This window comes from Callithrix jacchus, chromosome 15 (assembly GCF_049354715.1).
Source record: "Callithrix jacchus isolate 240 chromosome 15, calJac240_pri, whole genome shotgun sequence".
NCBI lineage: Eukaryota > Metazoa > Chordata > Mammalia > Primates > Cebidae > Callithrix > Callithrix jacchus.
Window position 1 is genome coordinate 58,458,018 of NC_133516.1, and position 25,841 is coordinate 58,483,858.

General features: G+C 33.1%; 1 protein-coding gene across 15 annotated transcripts in view; it reads left to right on the forward strand.

Moving 5' to 3' along the window:
• Window positions 1–25,841, forward strand: part of CNTN6 (contactin 6) — a 527,574-nt gene that overhangs the window by 427,367 nt on the left and 74,366 nt on the right. For 12 of the 15 annotated variants that reach the window (XM_078350141.1, XM_078350142.1, XM_078350148.1 and 9 more), the window contains one exon: window positions 22,879–23,063. In XM_078350141.1, the coding sequence (XP_078206267.1) occupies window positions 22,879–23,063 (185 nt within the window). The remainder of the gene's footprint in view (window positions 1–22,878; window positions 23,064–25,841) is intronic. The other 3 variants (XM_078350145.1, XM_054245875.2, XM_054245876.2) reach the window with 1 other exon arrangement.

A 25,841-nucleotide genomic window follows, 5' to 3' on the forward strand; every position in this document is an offset into this window, starting at 1 on the left:
CCCTTTTAGGCAGCACATTGCAAGGGAGTAAGTGCACTTGTATAAAATGATGGGCAAGTTACTAAACCTTCTACATATCCTTCATTGCCTCTTGTCCTACATCCAGAAATACATTGCCTGGAGAATTTCCTTGCTTAATTAACCAACAATTCTGATAAATAAAAAACTACTGCTCATTTACAATATAAGACTGATTAAAGTCCATTGTTCATAGTGGATAATTAGAATTGAGCCCAACCTTCCTTGATAGTGGAGGCATTTTGTTTTACTCAGATAACTATTTATTAGGAAGAGATATGGAATACTTTTAAGCCAGGAAAATACCCACATTTTTGCATGGGATATCTAGAACACCTCTTTGCTTTTTGGAGGTATACAAATCTTGTGCTTGTAAATACCAGAAAAAAAAAAAGACAAATAGACTAGACTGTCATTTTCAAATGTTAGTATGCATGTGAACTACCTGGGAACATGGTTCAATTCATATTCTGATTCTATAGGTCTGGGGTGATGTTTGATTTCTCCATTTCTAAAAAGCTCACATGATAGTCATGCTTCTTGTAAACAGAACATACTTTGAGGAGTAAAAGACTTGACTGAGTCGGAGGTAAGCTCAGAGGGCTAACCTCTAAATCCAAAGTCTCTATTCCTAATGTGGCCATTGCATTTAGAAATAGTGACTTAAGTCTCAAAATTCTGGAAAACATCCTTAAATATCTCAGTCATTTTATTAAGTTAAACATACTCAGCAATCCAAATAATGGTGGTTACTAAATCTTAGTTTCTTTTCTATAGATGGAATTCTGTGTATCTTTGAATTAAATTTCTCAGAATAGTCATTTCCCATGGATTTAAGAGATCATATTTTCTTTTCATACAGTATGAGTCTCATAGCATTTGTCAAATAAATAATCATTGATTGATTAAGTGATTCTTAAGAAAGTGACAAATAGGGGCTTTATATCAGTTTTTATTTGTTTGCCTGCCTTTTAAGACATGACGAACTTTCACCATTTTCAGGCCTTTTCAGAAGTTAAGATTTATAAAAATATTAAATATGGAAATACTTTGAGAATTAGATAATTAATTTAAAAAGAAAACAGAGAATATCTTAAAAGAATACTAATAGCTTATTTCACTGCATTTGGCATCAGGAAATATCACTTCCAAAAATTTAAAAATGAAAAATGCCCTTCCACAATAAAATAAGTGAAAATGTTGAGGCTATTTCTCATGAATCTAATAAAAATAATTTCATTTGCTAAGCACCTATAACTGAGCATTTATGATACAATATATATAATTGTCAAAATCTTGCAGGACAAGTTATGTTTTCATTACATATGAGAAACTGAGGCTCAGATTAGAGAGTAACCTGTTCAGTTACATGTATCTATTCAGAGGAAGAGAACAATTCAAACCTAAGCCCACCTGATTTTAAATTCTGAATTTAGGAACTTCTAAGTAAATGGTAAGAAAACTGCTTCTGAAATCCTTGGAGACAGACTTAATTCCCAGTTTTCTCAAGAGTTATTTGATTGTTAAGAAACATGCTTATAAACTCTATGATTTCCATATTCTCATCCAAAAGGAGTTATAATGATTCCTAACTAGTATGTTTGTTGTGAAGATTAGAATGGATAATACATGTTAAAACATTAAGCCTTGGGCTTAGCATTTATGTAATAATGCTCAGTGAATTATTCTAAAACCAAAATGCAAATTTCATTCTACTTTTATATAAACAATGTTTGATTTAGTGAGGATGTTCAAAGGAGGGTAAGTATCTCAGAGGGGTATAAATTCTCAGCTTTCCCCAGCCCAGTTCTGTCCTCTCTGCCTCAGGACTGATGCTAGTATAAGAGAGAAAGTAGGGATTTAAAAAACAAGAAGAAGAAAGAATGAAATAGAAGGAGAGAGAACATGATCAGTATAGTCTTTGAACTGCTCACTTACCAGTTTCTTAATTTCTGTATTATTCAAACCTATAGAAGAGTTGACAGAGTAATACATAGTCATCATATACTCTTTACCTGAATTGACCAAGGGTAAACTTGTGCCACATTCTCTTTCTCTCTCTCTCTGTCTCTCTCTCTCTCTCTCTCTCTCTTTCTGTCTATCTCTTCTCCCTCTCTCCACACACAAATATATTTAAGCAGATAGGTGATAATATCCAATCAGGAAAAACAAAACTTGGAATATATAAGGTATATGGAATAATTTAGAAATAAGTAAAGCAATCTCTTATTTTCTATTAACCCCTGGTGATGAGAACAACCAACATATTGTTAAATTGCTCAAGGTAAAATGTATAATTTTAAAAACACAAAGGAGTCCTTAAACTTTTGACAAAATTTAATCTAGCAATATTTGATCCAGAAAAATTTGACTTGGAAAATTAATAGTTTAAAAACCTCCCAAAATGTAAAATCTATCAAAAAAAATCTATTAAAAATGTAATATCTATCTATCAGTGGTGTCTTTTTTACACACACATTTCTGTTAGATAAAAAAGAAACACCTGATAGATAAATCATGTTTGTTAAGGTTATGCAGAAAATAACTATTGCACAGGAAATAATGTTAAATGAAAATAGAAAAATAATAAAAATTACCAAACAATATTTCATAGAAAATTGACAAGGAAATACTTGATTTAATGGAGTATACTCTGTAAATTGTTATCTAACAAAATTAATCAATGTTTACATTAAGTTTATTAAAAGAAGTCATTAACAGAATCGAAATACCTTGGGGTAACAATGGAAAGTTTGAAGAATCTATTGGGTCAAAGTGGTAATTTAAAATACCCAGTATAACAATCTGACATTTTATATAATTGGAGTGCAGATACATTTCTCATTTTTTCAAAACGACAAAATGTATGTGAAAATACTTTTGCTGCTTTGGAAAACTTAGGAATGTTAGCTGCTACCAAAAAGAGTTTCATATATGCTTGTCAATAGTTTTCAGAAAACAAATTAGATTATCTTTGCCACATTGCAAACATACTGAAAATGCCTTTTAGTGCATTATAAATTATGATATTTACTAAATGCCGTATTGTCTTCTAAATATATAAAATTAACAAACATAAAAAGCAATACACTCACTAGAAGATTAATTATGTTATAGGTTTAATTAACAATCTGAAAATAAAAACAATCAGATGTTTTATCTTTAAAATTATAAATCTATATTTGTAAGGTTGTTGCCAAATATTTTTATAAAATCTATTGAATATTTAGTATAAATCATATTCTCTCATATCTGTCCATAAAATACTACTGTGCAGCATTTGGTTTTAGTCATTTTCTTACCAAATACGTGGACTTCTTTTTACTAATATTCTTTTTTAATTTTAATTAATTAATTAATTAATTTTTTTTTTGAGACGGAGTTTCGCTCTTGTTACCCAGGCAGGAGTGCAATGGCGCGATCTCGGCTCACCGCAACCTCCACCTCCTGGGTTCAAGCAATTCTCCTGCCTCAGCCTCCTGAGTAGCTGGGATTACAGGCACGCGCCACCATGCCCAGCTAATTTTTTGTATTTTTAGTAGAGACGGGGTTTCACCATGTTGACCAGGTTGGTCTCGATCTCTTGACATAGTGATCCACCCGCCTCGGCCTCCCAAAGTGCCGGGATTACAGGCGTGAGCCACCGCGCCTGGCCTGCTAATATTCTTTTTACTAAATCTTCCTGTCTACTTTGTGAGGTACTTTACTCTATTGTAAGATGTTCCATAACCTCAAAAATGAGAAAAGCTAGTTGATTCGAAGAATAAAATCAAATATTTTTTTCTTGTTACATTACTAACCAATTATTGGCTGCTATTTAAGCTATAGGTGATGTATGTATTAAAATAAGATGTAAATATTTTAATGGAGGATAGAGAGAAGAGGGAGGAAGGAAATCAATAGGTGAGTAGAAGAAAAAAGAAAAAATATAGAAAGACCAGCTGCAGTGCCAGATCTTATTAATTTTTGTTTATTTTTTGGACATAAGAGAGCTGCTGAAATAAAAATTGGCTTTCATTAAATATTTGTTTAATTTATAACATATGTGTGCTCACATAACTAGGAAGTATCACCCTTTATTAGTGGGAATATTTTTTCTCTTGAAGTTGTAGATTATTTGTGGTATTTATTTATCGTGCTTGGTTTTCTCTGAGCTTCCTCAATCTATGGGTTGTTGTTTGTCGTTATTTTTGAAAACTATTCAGCCGTGATTGTTTTAAACATTTGTTTGTTTTTTTCCCTCCTTTTAGTATTTCTGTTATTTATCTTTTATACCATTTGTTATCCCCCTTCTATCCAAGTTCTTAATCGTTTTTAAAATTTTTAATAATTTTTTATCTTTGCATTTCAGTTTGGGAAGTTCTATCGATACTGCTTCTCATTAATTTACTCCCTCCTTGGCTATGTTCAGTCCACTTGTGAGCCTATCAAAGGCATTCCTCATTTGTATTATAATGTATTTTATTTTCAGTATTTCCTTTTGATCCTTTCTTAGAGTTTTCTTCTCTGTGTTTGCATTACCCATTTGTTCTTGTATGCTGTTCACTTTTTTATTATAGCCCTTAGCATATCAATTACAGGAATTTAAAATTAAGATCTGATATTAACTAGTTCAATTTTAAATCCCCAGCCTGATAGTTCTAAAAGTTTCATTATATTTAAGTCTAGTTATCATGATTGTTTTGTCTACTCAGACTGTCTTTTAGCATGCTTTGTAATTTTTTTATTGAATCCTCTACATTATTTTAACAGATTAACGGAATTTTAATAATTAGACTTTTAGTGTGAGGTTTTATGTTTTTCTAGCTAGCAGTTAGGTTGTAATTACTGTTGTCACTAGCTATAGCATCAGACGTTAAATTTTAGCTAGTACCTTTGCTTTTATCTCCTCTATTGCCTTTTGGTTTCCTTAGAGACTCTTTCTTAAATAGCATCTAAAGCTTGCAGTTATTTCAGCTGTAATTTTCTGCACTGTAATTATATAGGAACCCTAAAAAAGTCTTTGCTTGCTTGCTAGTTCTATCATCTGTCTTCTGTGGTTCTGTTTCTAATGACTACTTTTTCTCCTAGTCATGGTTCTCATTGTCCTGCTTGTTTGGATATCTAGTAATTTAAGATTGAATAGTAGACATAAATGTCATGTTGGTGAATGCTAAATTATGGTATATTTATAAAAAGATTTTGGGACTTTATTTTGATAGGTAGTTGTTACGCTACTGTGAATCCTTCATTATTCAGTGGTGTATTAAGGCTAGTTTAGTACTAAGATGAATTCTCCAACTGAGTGCTTCAAATGTTTACTAAGTCTTTCTTCTCTGGCATAGTGGAGCTCTAATGTCTTCTGGGCCTATTTGAGCTCTGAAAATTTTTCTTTGCCCATCCTCATGTGACACTCCTATGCAGACCTTTAGAGCACATTATTTGAGTCATGCCATCCTTTCTAATATATGTTCTGCAGTTCCACCCACTTCAGTCACTCCAAATCTGATATTTGTCTTCTCAACTCAGTGACAAAGTACAGTACTACTTAGGTCTCCCCTTCCTACTCCCTGATCTGGATGTAAAGTGTCTCTACACAGAAAATAAGGGCTACCAAAATCTTACTTTATTTCTTTCCTTTCTTTCAGGATCATACATTTGTGTTGCCACTTGTTCAAGTTCCAGAAAGAGGTTTTTCATATTTTTGTCTAATTTGTCATTGTTTCCTTAAATACTAATTATGAAGATAAATACAGTGAGACAGACAAATTAAGTGACTTACCTAATGTAAGTTGCTTATCTGTGATTCAAATCTATATCTCACAGATTCTGACTTCAAACTCATGCTTATAACCCTCTCATATTAACATTGAATTAACTTCTCAGTATCTGACTTACTTAATTCTGCATGCGCAGATGCAGTATGACCCTCAAATATGTAAATATTTTACTGGAAAAAGACTTGAAATTTTTTAACAAAATGTTAACAAATGCTTTATCTGGGGAATGGAATTATAGATATATTCCTATTTAGGTTATCTATAATTGCTACTATTCCAGCAACAAGTAAGTTTTAATTTTACATATTAAAAATAACCCCCATAATTCAAAAGATAAACTTGTAAAAATTCAAGCTTTGTTTTAATGAGAAGAAAAAAGTTTTTCCAAAACACATAAAAAATCAGGGTTATACATCTTATTGGTTTATAGATGATGATGGCAATGTACACCATTTCTAAAAGTCTGTTATACCTGATTAGGTAGCACTCAGAAAACATAGTTACAGTCACAGAAACCATCATGCAGACAAGATATATAAAAAGTGAGGTGTAGAGAAGAATGGGTGAAGTGTTTACTCATAGAATCTAATAATATTAAACCACTATAGGCTAGTGTGAGTATAGAATAATTTAGACGAAGCTTCAAGTAATTGTCTTAACATAATTGCTATGACTCTGGAGATATGTAACTGACTTTCTGTGTTGGCGTTTCAGAGCTGACATGATCACAGCTTTCAACTCTCAGCTTTGTCTCATTTGTTTAACATGGCAGACTCTTAATTATGAAAGCTGCAAATTAATTGTATTGTGAAATACCCTGAGAAGCTCCTTGTATAGGTTCTATACAAATGTAGTATGATTGACTGATAGATCTGTGTGTCTTCTTTGAAAAAAATATGGGCCTTCACTGAGTGAAGAAATTAAACTGATATCCCCCATAACTCTATTCTACTGCTTTTATAAACAACCAAACATATTTTCCTTTTTTTAAAGAAATCTTAATTTAGTAACTGTTCTGTCAGTGTTCTGGAATGTAAATAACAGTAGTAGCAGCACTGAATGTTCCTGTGAGTTCTGAAGCCTTCACACAGAGGACTATATTTATGTGTACATGTATATCTTATTTATTTTTTTCTAATTTATGAAGCCAAAGATACCCAGCTTGGCTATTAATGTCAAGCAACAAATCTGAAATCTCTCCATGATGTTGTTAGGTGTTCCAGAGTTTTCAGGTGACAGAGGAGCTGTTTCTTATAATGTTTGCTTTTCATCTTACAAATGTGGACATCATTGCAGTTTATACTGCAGGAAGACTTCTCAAGTCACTCAAGATGACAATAACATTTTAAAATCAGCTAGATGCATTGAAAGTTTTCAGGTCCTTACCAATTATTTTTGGTTTATTGTTTTAATTACTCAGATATCTTAATGATTTAGAAACTGGATGTCTAAAAAGTCATTTATCTTTTGTTTCCCTCATTGAGTTGAGTAGATAGAGAACAGAATGTCTTCCTAGGCATAGTTTACACCATTCACTCCAGAAATGTATAGTGAAACCTAATCTTTAGATTCTTGCTAATGACTTTTTCTACAACATAATATTATTAATAACTTTTTAAAACAAGACATGGTATTGCTTGGCACAAAATAATAAATTAAACTCTATAGAATACTCACCTTTGTTGACCATGCTCAGAAATCTGAAAACTAACAAATCTTCAAGCCAATTTTTCAGAAATTAAAATACAGTATTCACCCCAACAGGCACTCACATACACAAGCACTCACTCTAGCAATAAATAATTTATTAGTGAATTTACTAGCCTTTGAAGGCATATGTACGCTGAAAGGTGTGGACTTTTAAGTTCTAATACAGCAGGATTTAAGTCTTAAGTTCCCTTGCCAATAGCTGATTGACTTTGGTCAGTTTTTTTATGTGTTTAAGGAAGTCAAAAATTATAGAGAGAGAATAAATAGATAATATAGCAGAATTTTTGTAAGGAATGGAAATACTATTAAGCTCACTTACTAAGGTTCCTGACCCATAATAGGCAATAAACAGTAACTACTTTATTAATCCTGGGAATTGTCAAAGCTGCTTTGACTGAGGAGGCAAAAAGGAACATGTGTGAAGGAGCAAAATGGTTCTGTATTATATTTTTGTGTTAAGGGACTTTCCCAGAAGAATAGATTTATCATTTTAAATTCTGTTTAATCTTTCTAAGGGTTACTGACATTTCCTCACTTAGTCATTTGACAAATTGAGTACAAATTATGTATTCACTTAGCAAGTATATATTGAATACCTCATTCAATCATTAATTCCTTCATTGCTTCATTTAGGTAGTTAGGAGGGATTCCCCAAGGGACAGACACCTGGCCCTGGGGAGATAAAGAAAATTATATAAAGGCCCCGGAGAGGTTGCAGGCTAATGAAAATAGGATTGATGTAACAATGTGCAATCACACATTTCTCTTGGGATCAGTTCTTCCCTTCCAGACTTTCAGTGAAGGAAGAGTCAAGGATCCTCACTTTGGGAGCTTTACTGATTATATTTTTCCCAGGCTGCCCTTTATCAAATAGAGACTGGAGAGGGTCACTGTCAATTCTTTAGCAGAGCTAATTTTAGGCTATTATTTAAGGGCTTCTTTGTATTTCTAAGAAATGGAAAATTATTTCTTCCTTTCTTTTCCTTCTGTTCACAAATACATTTTTTAACTAATGGACTTTAAACAACAGTTTTAGAACAGAAATATTGGACAGATAGTACAGAGAGATCCCATGTAACCCGATACACAATTTCCCTTATTACTAACATCTTGCATTATTATAATGCATTTGTTACAATTAGCCAGTCAATATTGATGTCTGATTATTATAATATCCATATTTTATTCAAATTTCTCTGGTATTTATGCCTTTCTATTCCATGGTTCCATCCAGAGTATCACATTACATGGAGCTTTCTTGTCTCCTTAGTCTCCTCTTGTCTGTAGCAGTATCCCAGACATTTCTTGTTTTTGATGACCTTGACAGTTTTGAGGAGTGGTTGCCAGTTCATTGTAGGCTGCCCCTCTGTTAGAATATGCCTGTATCTGTCATAATTAGACTGGGGTTACAAGTTTTGGAGAGGACGAACATAAAGGCAAGGAACGATTTTCATTACATATTACATATCAAGGTTAACTTTATCAAAATGATTTATGACTGATGATGCTGGCCTTTATGCCCCGCTGAAGTACTTTTTATCAGGGATCTCCACCAGAAAATTATTCTTTTCTCCCACTCCATACTGTCTCTTTGGAAATGGGTGATTATATGAAGTCCACACTTGAATAGAATGTTGTGCTTTGCCTTCTGCAGGATAATGAACCTACAGAATTATTCTATCCATGAAATGTGTCACTTCTTTCTCATTTATTAATACTTAATAATTTACTTATGTCAGTACTGACTCACATATAGTTATTTTCGACTTTGGGTTGTGATTCCATGCTACTTTGTTTATTTTGCTGCTCAACTTGTTTCAGGTTTTGCCATTGGGAGCCTTTTAAGGTGGATCCTGTGCCCTTTGTTATGCCTTCATCAATGTGTGGGGTGTTGTTTGTGTGTGTGTGTGTCTGTTAGCACTTTCTTATTTACTGGCATTAAAGATCTTCCAGGCTCATCTTGTATATTTCATGCCCTAGTCCTAGAAGCAGTCATGTCCCCAAGGATAGGATTCCTGGTTCCTTTTATTAAAGAATAACATTAGAAACCAATATCTGGGTGCTAGATGTGCTTGTTGCTACTAGAGTGACATTTATTCACTTGCTCTCAGATGACAGAGCAAAGAAATATGTGTGTACATACTACTTATTATGTACATACATCTATAAGTATTTCTATATACAGCTATTTGTATTATGTTAAGTTAAATACATGATCTTGCTGTTGTCTCTAACTCTAATCCATTACCACATGGATCACTCTGCTCTCCTCCACTTACTGAGCAGTAAATTTCCACTTCACACAGGGTTGTCCCATTTTGGAATACCACCAGTAATGAATTACTGTTTCTATTTTTCTTAATCTACACCAGCATTTGATATTGTGTAGGTTTTTATTTTGTTTTGTTTTTTAGCCATTCTAACAGGTATATAGTGGTATCGCCTTATTGTTTTAATTGGTAATTTTCTAATGGCAAAATATATGAACGTCTTTCAATGTGATTATTTGCTATCTATTTATCTTTTTCGGTAAAATGTCTGTTTACGTCTTTTCTACATTTTTAATTGGTATATTTGTTTTCTTATTGTGGAACTTTAAGAATTCTTTGCACATTTTGAACATAAGCCTTTTATTAGATATGTGTCTTGCAAATGTTTTCTCCCAGTCTGTGACTTGTCTTTTCATTTCTTTAACGATGTTCTTAACAAAGCACAAGGTTTTTATTTTAATGATGTGCAGGTTATCAATTTTTTTCCAATGAAACATACTTTTGGTATTAAATACAAAAAAAATCACTATATTCAAGGTTACCTAGATATTCTCCTCTGTCATTTTCCAGAGCTATTACAGTTTTGTGTTTTGCATTTTCATTGATGGTCCATTTTGCATTAATTTTTGTAAAAGATGTGACTGCTGGGTCTATTCATCTTATAGCATATGGACTTCCAATTGTTCCAGTATTTGTTAAAAAAGACAAACTTGTCCCCACTTTATTGTGTTTGCTCCTTTGTCAAAGATAAGTTGACTATATTTGTATAAGTCTGTTACCAGGCTCTCTTTTGTTCCATTGCTCTATTCTTTTGCCATTACCACATTGCCTCCATTACTGTGGCTTTACAGTAAATCCTGAAGTCAGGTAGTGTCATTACTCCAAGTTTATTCTTCTTCAGCATTGTGTTGGGTATTTTGTTTTGTTTTGCTTTCCTTGTCTTTACATACAAACTTCAGAATCATTTTTTTTCTACATCCTTAAAATAGCAGTTGGGATTTTGATTAGGGTTGCATTAAATCTACTGATCAAGTTGGGAAGAATTAACATACAGACAGTGTTGAGTCTTTCAGTCCATGAACAAAGAATAGATCTCTACTTATTTATATCTCTTTTAATAGTTTTTATGAGATTTTGTAGTTTTCTGCATATAAATGCTGAAATACTATTTTATATAAACCTTAGAATTTTCTGTTTTGGTGCTGATATAAATGGCATTGTATTTTACTTGTTATAATTCAAATTTCATTTGTTAACTGCTGGTATAAACAAAAGTTAACTGACTTCAATACAGTAACATTATATCTTGTTGCCTTGATATAATAACTTATTAGTGCTGAAATTATTTCTTGTTAATTCTTTGAGATTTGTCATTGCTGTCTGGGAACAAGTATTATTTTCTTCTTTTTAATCTATATACTTTTTTTTTTTGCCTTTTCTTGTATTATTGCACCAGCTAGGATTTCCAATATAATGTTGACTATGACTGGTGAGAGGAAACATGCTTGCCTTTTCCTCTTATCCAAAATGAAAGTATCCATTTTCTCACTATTAAGTAGGATGCTAGTGCTACGTCTTGCTACCTCTTTGGCAGATGTTTTTATCAAGTTGAGGAAGTGCCTCTCTATTCCTAGATCATTGAGAATTTTTATTTTGGATGGGTGTTGCATTTTTCCAAGTCCTTTTCTTGTTGCCAGTTGATATGATCATGTGATATTCCTTCTATTCATTAGTGGATTTCATGAAATACTTGTCTAATATTGAGCCATCAGTCTTGCATACCTGAAATATGTCCTACTTGGTTGTAGTGCATATGTCTTTTTAAACATTACTGGACTCAAATTTGCTAATATGTGAAGTTTTTCCATTTTTATTTATGAGAGACATTGGTCTCCAGTTTTCCTTTCTTGAAATGTCTTTATCTTATTTGGGCATTATGGTAATTTGGCCTCATAGAATGAATTAAAAAATATAATATTGTCTCTGCTTCTGTTTTCTAAAAGATATTAAGTACATAAAGAAGAAATTTATGTACATAAGGAAGAAATAAGAGTCTGGGCTCAGTGATGTACACCTGTAATCCCAGCTCTCTGGGAGACCGAGGTGGGCAGATCACCCGAGGTCAGGAGTTCCAGACCAGCTTGACCAACATGGAGAAACCCTATCCTTACTAAAAATACAAAAGTAGCTGGGCATGGTGGCAAATGCCTGTAATCCCAGCTACTCATGAGACTGAGGCAGGAGAATCACTTGAACCCAGGAGGTGGAGGTTGCAGTAATAAATTTTTTAATAAAAATTTTTTTAAAAAGAAGAAGAAATAGAACAGTTACTTAAAGAGCTCACCAGTGAAACCATCTGGGCCGGTGCATTCTATTTTGAAAGATTATTGATTACTGATTCATTTGCTTTAATAGTCAAGGTTTATCTAAATTGTCTATTTCTTCTTGTGAGAATTTTGTTAATTCGTATTTTTTAAGGAATTAGTTTATTTAATCTAGTTTATCTTTTTAATATACAGATATAAGATTATTTCATCTTTTCAATTACAAATACCTGCAACTGAATTATTCTCAGGAAAAGTAGAACAATTGTCCAAGAAACATACAAGGAAAAAGAACAAGGTTGACACCAGGAAATAAACCAATGACAAAGGCCAGGGAGAGTGCAAACAGTCACAACAATGCATGGAGCAAAAGAAAACTGGGGAAAGGAACATTTTTATTCCTAATATATTATTATTACTATTATTGAGGTGGAGTCTCGCTCTGTCACCCAGGCTTGAAGTTGTAGTGGTTGCACTGCAACCTCAGCCTCTCAGGTTCAAGCAACTGTCCTGTCTCAGGCTCCCGATTAGCTGGGATTACAGGCATATGACATCATGTCCAGCTAATTTTTCTATTTTTAGTAGAGATGAGGTGTCACCCTTTTGGCTTGGCTGGTCTAAAATTCCTGACCTTAAGTGATCTGCTTGCCTGGGAGTCCCAAAGTGCTAGGATTACAGGTGTGAACCACCCCATCAGGCCATCTGTAAGCTATTATAAGATATTAAAGTGCTTCCCACAAGACAAAAATGTGCAGAAGAACCAGAGTTCTAGAAGTGAATTTCAAATGAGAGCCCTGAGCTCAGGCAAGGAAACAGCAAGGAGACTAGGAAGAGTTACATCCTTTGCTCAAAACAAAAGAAATACTTAATAAGGATATATATATATATTTCACAAAAGTCAGATATACTCATTTAAGAAAATTCTAAAAATATAGGCAAGAAGAAAGAAGAAAATAAAATCCTTTTTATACTTAATTTCTCCTCCAGAGGTTAACTACTCTTTTGATATACATATATCCTTCCAAGTTTATTCTACTTTTAATATAATTAAAATAATACACTGCATATTTGTTTGTAAAATAATATTCTTATTCTTACAAATATACCATAAACATATATGCAGGTCACTATACAGTCTTCTGTGTCCTCGTTTGTAATGACAATGAGAAATTTTAATATATTTTTTTAGCTAACCTCCTGTTGGTGGATATTTAGTTTCCTTCAATTTTGTTTCCAATTTTTTGTTATTATGAATAATAATGTAATGAATATTCTTGTGGCTATGTTTTGGTTATGTTGATGTAAACTTCCTATGTTTATTGTTAGAAAATTAAGATTCTTGGTAATGGGAACACCATGTAAAATACTAACATTTATAAATAGTGTGCAAATTTCTCAAGAAAAATTATAGAGGGGCCACTGTCAAAGACCAGAGACCCATCCTAACAAAAGGGCCTCTTTTAATCCTACAAACACACTTTCAATCTAATGTCAAGCATTCCTTTCCATAGAATTTTTCTAAATTTTTTTCAAAGAACATAGAGTGGATTGTTATAGTGCTGTTTCTAAAATTAAATTAATTTAAAGGCTCTAAAAAAATTGTCCAAGATTATACATATTTCTGGAAGCAACTCTTCCTCTTTTCCATCCAGTCTATCACCACCTCTCTCAGGAGACCCACAGTTCTTACTTTTAAGTAATTGGCAGTTTACAGTAGAGAAGGATTTCAAATCTAAGTTGGAACTGAGCTGAGGAAAAATAATAAAAGTTACTTGTTTCCTATTTTCCAGCTGACCTTGGAGCCCATCTCTAAGCTCTCACTGAAGTCTAGGGGCATCTCAATATGTTTATAAAAGATAATCTCCATGATTTCACCTTTCGCCTCTTACACACACACACACAAAAGTCTATTTACTGGTTGCAAAACACATTAGTTCATTCAGTGAAGAATATATTGCTAAGCACATGTTATACACCCTGATAAGGTTTGCTCTCATTTTGCAGGGTCAGCAAAGCATGAGGTAGAGCTCAGTCTCCGTGGAAAGACAGACTTTGGTTCAAATCCTTTTTTTAAAATTATTTACTGTATGATATTGGGCATGTTACCAAAACTATCCTAGTCACAATCTGTTCATGTACAAAATGTTATCAATTGCAGTCTTATGTTTTATACTGTCATTACATGATTTAGAGAAAATACTTAGCATGGAGCTAATATATAATATGTACTCAGTGCAAGTTAAATAATGACAAAATGATAAACTATTAATATGCCATTTTCAGTGTTTCTTTTACTACTTTATATGAAAGTTTATAATTACAAACTGAGACAAGGTAGAACTGAATAAATTTGAAGTAACACAAGGTCTACCTACCTTTACCTTTACCAAATTATCATTTTCTCTCCTAAGAGCAGCAGAGGATTAATACTAAGATCTAGGCTTAGTATTAACTATTGATAAAAAATTATGGATAAACTGTTGATGAACAGCTAAATTCAGTGTCATATTCAGTTCTACTACATCCGGAAATAATGGACTTCAATTCATGTTTCATGTGCAGATTAGTATTCATTTTACTTACATTAAAAGGAGTAAAAATTGGTAATAAAATTCTTAAAGAGTCTTTGGACAGTGGCCTCTTCATGTCTTTGTTAATAATCTTGGTATTAAGGCAATTTAATAAGCCTTATTTATGCTTCAAACATTGTATTTCAGGATGTACTCTTGTGGATATTTCCTCATTTTCTCTTCTTGTGTATCCGTTCTTATTTCTAGTTAGTGTAAAGAGAACACTGAGGCTCAGAGAGGTTAGGTAACTTGCATTCAGTTCTATAAAATTTGCCCGTGTCCTTTTTCTTTTTTTCCCCAACTGCAGGTGCCATTCTGTTACAAGTGTTATTATAAACAAACCATTTGTGGCTTTTCAAAGATGTCCTCCCAAAGGGAAAGCTGATATAGGTATCGTCCTAGTTCCACTGTGCTGCCATCACAAAATACTATAAACTGAATGGCTTGTAAACAACAGAAATTTGTTGCTCACAAGTTCTGGAGGCTGGGAAGTCGAAGATCAGGGAACCAGCAGGCTTCGTGTTTGATGTCTGTTGAGGGCTGATCAACAGCTAGATAGGGTTTATCTAGCTGTTTCCTCACATTGAGGAAGGGAAAACAAACTCCCTCTGACCTATTTCATAAGGATACTAATCTCATTATGAAGGCTCGCTCTATCCTCATGTCATAGTCCCACCTCCTAATACTGTCACCTTAGGGATTAGGTATCCAACCTATGACTTTGGGGAGGACACAAACATTTATTTCACAGCAGGGACTGACTGCAAGGACAGAATCATGACTAAAATGTATAAAATAAAAATGTTTTCTCTTTTTCCATAACAGTTAGATTGCTTTTCTACAGAACTCATGAATTTATCCATATTGTATCCCCACAGGACAATCTTACATTCCAAGCTCTTTGTGTGAATATTTCAAATTGGGGAAATGGAAGCAGATAGCTGAACAGTCTGAAAATGTAACAAAGGCATTCTTTGCTGGTTTTGTTATTCTGCTTCACTCTCTTTGATTAAAACTGGCCAACTGACAGGATTTCCTGAAATGAGGTTCAAGTTGATAATCCCAAATACAAGCATCTTAAGAAACTGGTTCTCTGTACCAGTCTTTAGTTAAAAACTTAGTGTGGCCTGGATTTAAGCTGTAGATAATGAGGTTTAAGAAATCCAGGGGAGAAACATAAGCTTTCTCAAATAGCACTAGTAAAAAAAATTCTATTTATGGGTTAAAGGTATAGAATTTAAGCACAGTTTCTACTAGTGTGTGGTGAGCTTTAATTTAACTTCGAATTCAGGATGAACTAGGCCAGATGGTTAACAAATGTATTCTCTGTCTTTAATAAAATTAATAGGATGCTCCCTTTGTAAAAGCATAACGACATCACAGGATGAAGTAAAAGTCTGTATTTATGGCAATGCTTAGTAAGAAGCATGAAACCACAATGGAGGAAAAGAAAGACAGAAAAACTTTGCTTTTATCATCTAGAAGTATTTCACAACTGTGAAGAATCACATTTGAGGCAGCCTTCATTTAGAAAATAGGAACAAAATAAGAAAAGGCTTTTCAGGCTCCCTTTGAAATACAAGGTTCACGAATCCCTCATCTACAGTCTGAGGAATCTTTGGATAAGAGGCGTGCTTTATACTGGTTTTCTTTACTGAGATTTGCATCCAAACCCAATTTCTATAAAAAGAGAGAGGGGAAGAGTGTAAATCTGGAGTTTAAAGGGAAATGTTGCCAGAAACGACTGATCTCTGTAGTTAAAATGATAATGGCACCATTTGCTTTGACTGTGTAACAACAGTTTCAAAAGATTTAACAATAATCTTCATTCTGAAGGCCCCCTCAAAGATCCACCTCACTTCATGGCATTCTTCATCTGATTAATATGTTAACCTTTTCGTTTTAAAGAGATTATTTATCTTGAAGCAAAATGAACTGCTGGTGAATACTGCATTACTGGTATCAACAAGAACAAACTACATAGAGTCTAAAAAGAATGCTGAAGCCACAGTAGGAGAAAGAGTCTACTGGTGCTTATAATTCAGTGGGTGGCAACTCAAAGAAATGAGAAGGTAGATCACAATAAATTAGTCTGCTCTGAAACTCTAAGTGGAGGAGAAGTGGCAGGTAATAATTTAGTTGAAATTACCTGTCTAAACGTGAGTACCATTTCAAAAAGTTAATTAGCGTTGTTAGCAGCTGCAAGCTGAGTATTTAGTTCAGATGACAACATATGGAACCCATCTGTCACAATGCCTGGTACATAGTAAGCACTCAGTTAATGGTCATTAATATTATTTTAAAATATTGAATTTTCCTATGCCAATTTTCTTCTCTTTGGAAACAACAATCTAATTGCTTTCTTCCTTACTGAAATGGTACTAGATGATTAACCAAGTTAAAGAAAAAGGTCCTCCATACCTATGCATCCATGTCTCTCACCTGAAAGATTCCTGCCCTTGTCATGATGAAATGAACATGACTGCTATGATCAAGGCCATATCTCCATAGCAAGGACATTAAATGGTGAGATGCAGGAAATTTACACACACTTATGCTTGTGTAGCCATTTCATTCATAGTGTGGAGATCTGATTTCAGTGTCTAAATGATTCATAAATCAATTTGAATCAAATGCATTGTCATATGGAACCCTTAACAGAGAGTAAAAGACAAATACATGAAAATTAGTATTCTTGGTTTTGAAATAATAGTAATCACATTATAATAATCTTAAAACATTTTTACTAATTGAACAATCAAACATATTATTTAACATGTGCTAGGCAGTGTGCTAAGCATGTGACATGAATTAGCTTAATCATCACAATAAGCCTATGAATTATGTACTATTGCTAATTACCATGCTGTAAATGAGAAGTGTATTAGTCTATTGTCACACTGCTATAAAGAAATGCCCGAGACTGAGTAATTTGTAAAGAAAAGAGGTTTAATTGGTTCAAATTCTACAGGCTGTACAGGAAGCATAACAGCCTCTGCTTCTGGGTAGGCCTCAGGAAACTTACAATCATGGTAGAAAGTGAAGAGGAAGCCGGCATGTCTTACATGGCTGGAACAGAAGCAAGGGAGAGAGAGAGGAGGTGCTACACACTTTTAAACATCCATATCCCATAATAACTCACTCACTATCATGAGGGGATGGTGCTAAACTATTCATGAATGATCTACCCCCATAATCCAGCCACCTCCCATCAGACCCCATCTTCAATATTGGGGATTATATTTTAACATGAGATTTGGGCAAGGACACAGATCCAAACCATGTAAAGAGGATTCATGCTTATAAATGTACAGCAAAATTTAGCTAAGGATAAGAACCACATTTCTTTCTACACTATATGCATAGTATTATACTAGTAAACCTTTTTAATAATTATTATTATTATTTACACAGAATGGCATCTCTTGGAAAAATTCACTTATATTAAAACATTAAAGCTCACTACTAAACTAATTTTGTTTTTCATTGATTCCAGTTTTTTTTTCCCACCCACTGTCCATCTAGGATGGCTTCAGAAAAGAGAAATGGTGTGAAATATGAAGCTGTTTACTTTGTGTCTTCATAAGAAATTCTGGGATGAAATGGGAATTGCTCGTTAAAATGCATACATATTTTTAAATAACCTGTGTTTTGCATTTATTCTTTCTGCCTCTGTACCTTACATTACCAATGATAAACAAGAAGAACATGGCATTCAGATTTAGCCATTATATAACTGAGCTAAAAGAAATCTCAACATTTTACTAGGAACTGTGAAATTTTATAAATCTGCTTGAATTTTCTCCCATTAAAAATTTTGTTAACACAAACTGTTGCCCCAAAATGCACTTGATTAGACTTTTCTTATTTAAAGGTTTTTTTATATCATTACTTTTTTGATCTTTTGTTTGTTTTTCTTTGCTGTGAGGATTCTAAAATATCTAGAGCACACAATATAATATTCAGGAGGAATCCACTATATCATGTAATTCAATCACACAGATAGAAATTAACCTAGCTAGCATTTGAACTGAGGCATTCCGAATCAATTTGTCAGGTCCCTTCTGGTTGAATATAGCAGGAAAATGACAAAATGGGGTTAAGGAAAAAAGAGAATATATCAGCTAATTGAAATGTTCAGAAGATTTGTTTGTTTGGTTGTCTGTTTTTGGGGGGGTAGGCATCAAGCATGACTTGAGTTAGGTGTGTGAAGAATACCACGTTTCTTTTCTGTGTTAGCGTCAGCTTTCAGAGATGCTTTCTCTATTTGGCGGAAAATTGTTGACTAGAATTTTGGAGTTTATGCCTCACTGTGTCAAAAAAACCTCAGTGGAAAGAGATTCCTTCTTCAGTAGCCATTCTTCAAGCAGCCCTGGAACTGAGTCTAATTGTCTTTGGTTGGTTTGTCTTCATCCTCATGTTTCTAAGGAAACATGGGTTTTCTAAGGAAAATAAAAATTCAGGCAAATAAAATTTAAAAAGCAAACAACAAATGTCCTCTGCAGATTTAAAATCCAGGACATCAATTCTTGTAACCTTCAAAACTGAACGCTATTACTTTTAAAGCCCAGTGCTGTACCCTGAATCTTATAATATTCTTAATTGAATGGTTTATCAGACTTATAACTCCAAAGAGAAAGAAAAAAGAAAGAGACAGAAAGAGAAAGAAGAAAGAACGAAGAAAGAAAGAAAGAAAGAGAAAAGAAAGAAGAAAGAGAAAGAAAGAAAGAAAGAAGGAAAGAAAATTAAAGAAGTGTTTCTTTTTTAAGTGAGACTTTCCTGTCTCTGTTCAGCCTCATGTCTCTTATGTTTCGTGCCTTTTGATATCATTCTGGTGTGACCACGCTCTGCAGCTCAATAAGTTATCAACAGATGTTCCACAATTCGTGGTTTTTCACAAAGCTTCTACTAATAAGTTTTTTGTCTTATATGCCATTCATGTTCAATTCTCCTGACTTCCATTTTGATGTGTGTCTAATGCCTATATAAAAGTACTATAATAAGAAATATTTAAAGGTTTCCTACATTTGGTATTGTAACTAGAGTAGTATATAATCAGAGCCTATTGGGAATTCTAATTAATTGAATTTTTAAGAGGCAGATCCTGGAAGTATAATTTTTTAAAAGTGATTTATTAGTTGAGTTATTGGAAAGAACCCAAAGGAAAATAGAGAAGTGGGGCAGGGAAGAGAAAGTAGGCATGCTCAGTACAGTGTCAAGCAAAGTTCCACAGAAGATAAATTTGGCTCACTCCTATAGCTCTGGTGAGAATACAGGTCACGTCTAGAGTTGTCCCACAACCAGGGTCATGGAAGCTGGAGAAGTTATACCCTAGAACCTAGTCAGTGATTGGTTAAGGGCTCCTCCTGGGGGCATGTAAATTCCTAGGTACTTTCAGTTATCTCTTTATGAAGATAAGTTAGCTATAGCAGTTTGACGACAGTGTCCAAAAAGAGATAACATGTACTGGCTCTTAAAGGTGCAAAATACATAAGAATCTGGGGCAGAAGAAGAATTAGAAAGGGACATGAGTCTAGCGCTGACATTTTCTGCTACATTATTCCTCTAAGAAAAGTATGTCCATATAGGATACCCCATTTCTCCTATCAAGAGGAGAAAATGCTTGTCCAGTAAGACTTTAATGTTGTCACTGAGTTATTTTTCCGTGGAAAAGGTGGAATTCTTCCACCTTCTCCAAAAGGCTGGACTTGTTCTTTTTACACCCACACAATTTGACCACTTAAAATGGAGATGCACTTCTGTAAAGTAACAAATACCTAGGCTACAAGGAAATGATCCAATTAGGTTTGTGCAAAAGTAATTGTACTTTTGCCATGACTTTTACTGGCAAAAACTGCAATTATTTTTGCACCAACTTAATACAGTATCTGTGAAGTCAGAATTCTTTTCCAGTAACCTGGAAATGAATCTCAGCTCTGTCTCTTTAGCTTTAGGAAAAGTAAGTGAAATTACATGTACATGTTATACAGATACACAGTACCTGGTACTCTGTACATGTTATACAGGTACACAGTACCTGTACAGAGTACAGGTTAGTCTGTATAATACATGCATATACTACAGTTAGTCTGTATAATACATGCATATAAGGTAGCTCTTTGTTGTGTATTATTACAATTATCATAATTGTCAAAATGTTCAATTCCTTAGGTATTTAGTTATATAAAAATGGCATCTGTCTTCGCAATTAATATAGAGAACTAAGGTCTAGCAGTGGGAAAAATATACAATTTTTACTTCTGTTTTATCTGAATGTTTTAGATTAAAAGCTTTTTCAATGGTATACTTTGCATGTATTTGTCATAAATCTCAGAGATTTGCTGTCATGAAAAGATAATGAATCATGAATTCAGACAAATATTAGAGCTTTTTATTTTCTTTGTAAAATTTTTTTCTTAGAAAATTTTTGTTACACTGGTAATGTATGCACATTGTAGGGAAATAATGGAAATTAGAAATAAGCAGAAAGGGGTAAATAAAAGACATTTATATCACAACTACCCATACATAAAAATTTCACATGTAATACACACAACATTTGTATTTTTAATTGAATAATACCTCACATTCTATAAAATTCACTAGACATTGTGAATATCTCTGTGAATAAATTTTCTTCTGGAATTTTATTCTTATTGGTTTGATATGCCCTAAAATGAATGAAAAAGAACATCAGTTATCTGAGGTCAATTGTTGCCAAGAATATACCAATTTATTGAAATGTCAACTTAAATTTGTAGTAAGTGACAAGGCTTTTCAAAAGGACAAAAACAGTATATGATAATAATAAGTTTATTTTGTACTTAAGACAATTCAAAATTCAAGTTTTCACTGTAGTCGTATGCTAATTCTGAGACAAATAGATGACTCAAACATTGATTTGGGGCACATTTACTGGCAAATATGTTTGAGTGCATCTGATTTTATTCTTGTACTTTATCCTTGATGTACACAGGATGATCATAATTTTTTCCAATAAAAATGTCTAAGGCTTAATAAGTTTTCTTGCTTGAAGCTTCTACTGAGTCATCCCCAACTTTCTGCAGTTGTTTACTGCTCAAACTCTTCAAATCTTTATTTGCCAACTGCTTTGCATGTAATTGGATGAGTCTCCCACATTGCTTTTGCTGACTTGAAGAAATTCTGCCTCTTCTTCAAGGTTTACAAATTGACTTTGCAAAATGACTTACTACCATTATTATTAATAATTTGAAATATAATTAGAATAGAATTATTTAAACCATCTGAAAATCTATAAGGGAATGAAGAATGACTTGACAAGAGGAAAGGAGGGATGTTAATGTGAACAGATGGGAATTCATTCTACATATCATTAGTTTAGTAGTGGATATCTTCCTTCTGGAGCTTTGCTTGCAGCTGTCTGTTCTTACATTATTCTAACCATTAATTTCTAAATCCATTTCTTATTGTTAAACACTTAGTTTCATTTATTATAACATGTGTTTTTGACCCTTTAAAAGATACCCATATTAATAAAGTTACTTTATTTACAAATTCAGTATAACAGGAGACAGTGTGCAATGTAAATCCAGCTGTATTTTGTTGTTATTTTTAAAATAGTGTATAAACGAGAACTTTTTTGAGAATCATAGAGCCTATTTACCAATTCATTTGAGTCTATTATTTATAGCGCTAATTTCCCTGGATAATTTAGCTCACCCATCACACATCTTCAGTTACCTATTAGTACCAGTTTAGCTCTAGAACACTACATTTTTGCCATAGAAACTATAAATATATATAAAGCCTGCCTAGTCTTAAATGTCATGTTCTCACAAAGAATTTCCTGACCACTATAATAAACTGACATAATCTTATTACTATCTCCACACCCTATTTCTTTTAGTTATTGCCGTTTGCAACTGTATTTGTTTTTATTATTTGTTTATGGCATGTTTTTCCACTAGTCTGTAAGCAACATAAGGGCAGAGGACATACCTATTTTATTCATCAGTATTTTTCATCACTGAACATAGCACCATGACTTGCATATGACAGACACTTAATAAAGTGTTAAATAAATGACTGAGTGAATGGTGAATGATTGCATGATCTGGAAACTAGCCATAATGCAATAGATTATTAGAATATTTTTCTTGAGAGTTATTTGTAAGGATGCTCTTGTTTTATTCTGCTTTCATAAAGACTACACCATCTTCTATTCTAATGAGGTATAACTGTTTAGTCCAGTCCCTGATATTAGTTGGAGAAGGTTGGATGGAAGCCCGTTGCCAGGAAAAGTCAAGTACAGCAAATCCCAAGCTATCCTTGAAATACCGAACTTTCAACAAGAAGATGAAGGCTTTTATGAGTGCATTGCAAGCAACCTTCGAGGAAGAAACCTTGCAAAGGGTCAACTCATTTTTTATGGTAAGCTAATTGAATTTCAAATGTATATAAAATATTTGGTAATGCCCTTCATAATAAACTGTGGAACTCATTAGCATGTTGTGAAAAAGTGTCATGGGGAAATAAAGAAGGCATATTTCCAGGTTTAGATGCTTAATACAATGATTAGCAGATGGAAATGACCACCTTTAAAATACGGTTTTAATTTTAGCATGATCTTTGAATGCTGTTGTTTATTATAATTGCCTTGAAAATATCAGCAGTATCCTGTTAGAGCCATAAAAGTTTATAATAAAAGGTAACATGAACTCCCATAACACGTTCTGCAGCAGATTATAGCAATCTTAATTCTAATACTAAGTAGAATTTATAAATGAAGAAAAAAACTGATAGGGAAAACATAATACTGCATGGTGGTTTATAATCAGTTGTTTCTATTTTTTATATTTTGCCTACCCATAAGTAGATAATGTAAAAATAAGGTGATTTCATTATTGAAAATTATGTTTGTCTCAGTTAGCAAAATCTCTCATAAACTTAAGGGAGGTGATGAATGCATAATTATCTAAATGCTGTCTTTTTGTCTTCTTTCATCCAGGCTTGAAATTTTCTCTTACTTACATTAAATAAACCATAAAATATACCTCAGAATTTTCAAAATGTGATGTACTATTAAAATATCTTTAACTTCTTCAGGAAATTCAATATATCTGTATTAGATAACTTTAAAAAAACTATTTATATGTGGCCAAAAATACTTTCCTATGTGACATGTTTATAATCAATGATAAAGTAATTGGAGAAAATGTGGTATGTGCGTGTGCACATGTGCGTGTGTGTGTAACAACTAGAAAAATTTAGGATACTGTAATTACTCCATAGGAATGCTGATTGATTGTCCTGTGGGGAGAACATATTGTATGTCTGTAATATTATTTTCTATTTTCTTTAGAATTTTCAACTTTAACCTGCAATGAAAACTATTATTTTATATATAGAATGTGATTTCCTACTTATTATTCTCCTACAGTTTTAGCAAAGCTAGCCAAGAAAAACAGTGTATTTTTTTTCAATAGTACCTACACTTTAAGGAAAGTTTTTGGAATTTAGCATTCTTTGTAAATAAAATAGGATGCAAATGAGAGTTTTTAGTAGAATTAAGATGTTGAATGCTTTGGCTAGTTTTAAAGACATATTTTCCATTATTACATTTCATATACAAAGAGAGAACCAAAAGATGAACCAGAACACAAAGGTATCCATCAATTGGAAATCAATAATAAAGTACTTTATACTGATATAGCAAATGTTAGCTTACATAGCAATTTTATAAACATTCATTTGTATAATTCTTAATCTTAAGAAGTAGAAATCTTATGATTAATCTTTAGAGGTAGAAACAATCTTCAGTGATACTATAGACAAAAAATTCTTAAGTTAATTGTGCAGGATCTCAGAGATAGGGATTGTCATGTTCAAGATCAGAACATTGAAATGCCTTCTGAAACTGGACTCTGTCTTAGCATTTCAATATGGTGGTCTAAATTCATTGTACTATATCTCATCACAACCAAATTAGCCATTTAATGAGCCTGAAATGGTCCTTGCGGGTAATGATGGATACCTAGTTAATAACATAATCATTATGCTTCTTAGTCACATATTAATTCACTTGCTGAAGTGCTCCCAAAAGAAAAGAGAATTGACTAACTACCTCAGAGTTGAATAATACGTGAGAAATTCAAGAAAAGAATCTCTCAGTCTCACTTATTTTGCTGTGTTTATGTTATAATTCAGAACCAAGTAATATTATATATCCATATATATTGTACTTTAATAACCTCCAAATGAAATCTCTAAAGTATTATTCATCATAGAAAATAGAACATGTTCAGAAGAGTTAAGTGACTTTTCATAACCAGTCAATATGGCAGAAAAAAATCTAAAACTCAAGCCTGTATGGTAGACCCCAAATCCTAAGCATCTTCTCCCATGAGTTTCCTACCTAGTTGAAAATTTAAAACTTTGCTCTCCAGAATTTTAATCATCCAAAGAATGTGCACATTAAATAAGCGAATGTGCTCTAAGCTACAATTATTGCATTAGGTATAAAATCAGATATATCTGAAACTTTTGTAAGCTATGTGAAATTATATATAAGCATGCATTTCTTTTCCCAGATCAAACATATATTAATTCGGGCAATTTCTAAACAAGTACCTATGAATTATATAATTGTATTAGTAGTACCCAGAAACATGATTCAATTTCATCAATACAGCCAGTTCTAAGTTTTGCCTTGATTTGTCCCTCAAGGCTTCAGGAAGCATATTCTATAATGGGAAGTTGTCCTGATTTCCACAAGAGGTAATCATAGGCTTGGTTCCCACCACCCAGAGACATCATGATTGCTTTTACTCATTCATAGGCTCATTGGAGGGTCTTCCGTCTTGGTGGGGGAAAGTTTTGCAGTAGAAAAACATTAGAAGTCAGACAGACTTGGGTTTTATATTGTATCCAATTTTGATATACAATATACAAATTTTATATACAATATAAAGGCCCTCTTGGCCTGACTTCTTATTACTTGAACCATTTCTACAGTGACCAGTTCAGCACTGTGTTTTGTATGTGTAACCTGAAAGAGTGTTGCCTCACCTGCCACACTGAGTATATCTTGTTTCCTGTTCTGGATTTTCTTTGGCTCCTTCATGAGCCTACTCAGCTTTTAAGCATGCACAGTCTGGATGTGGCAGTAGTTTGCACCTGTGCTACCCTTAGATGACCATGAATGGGAAC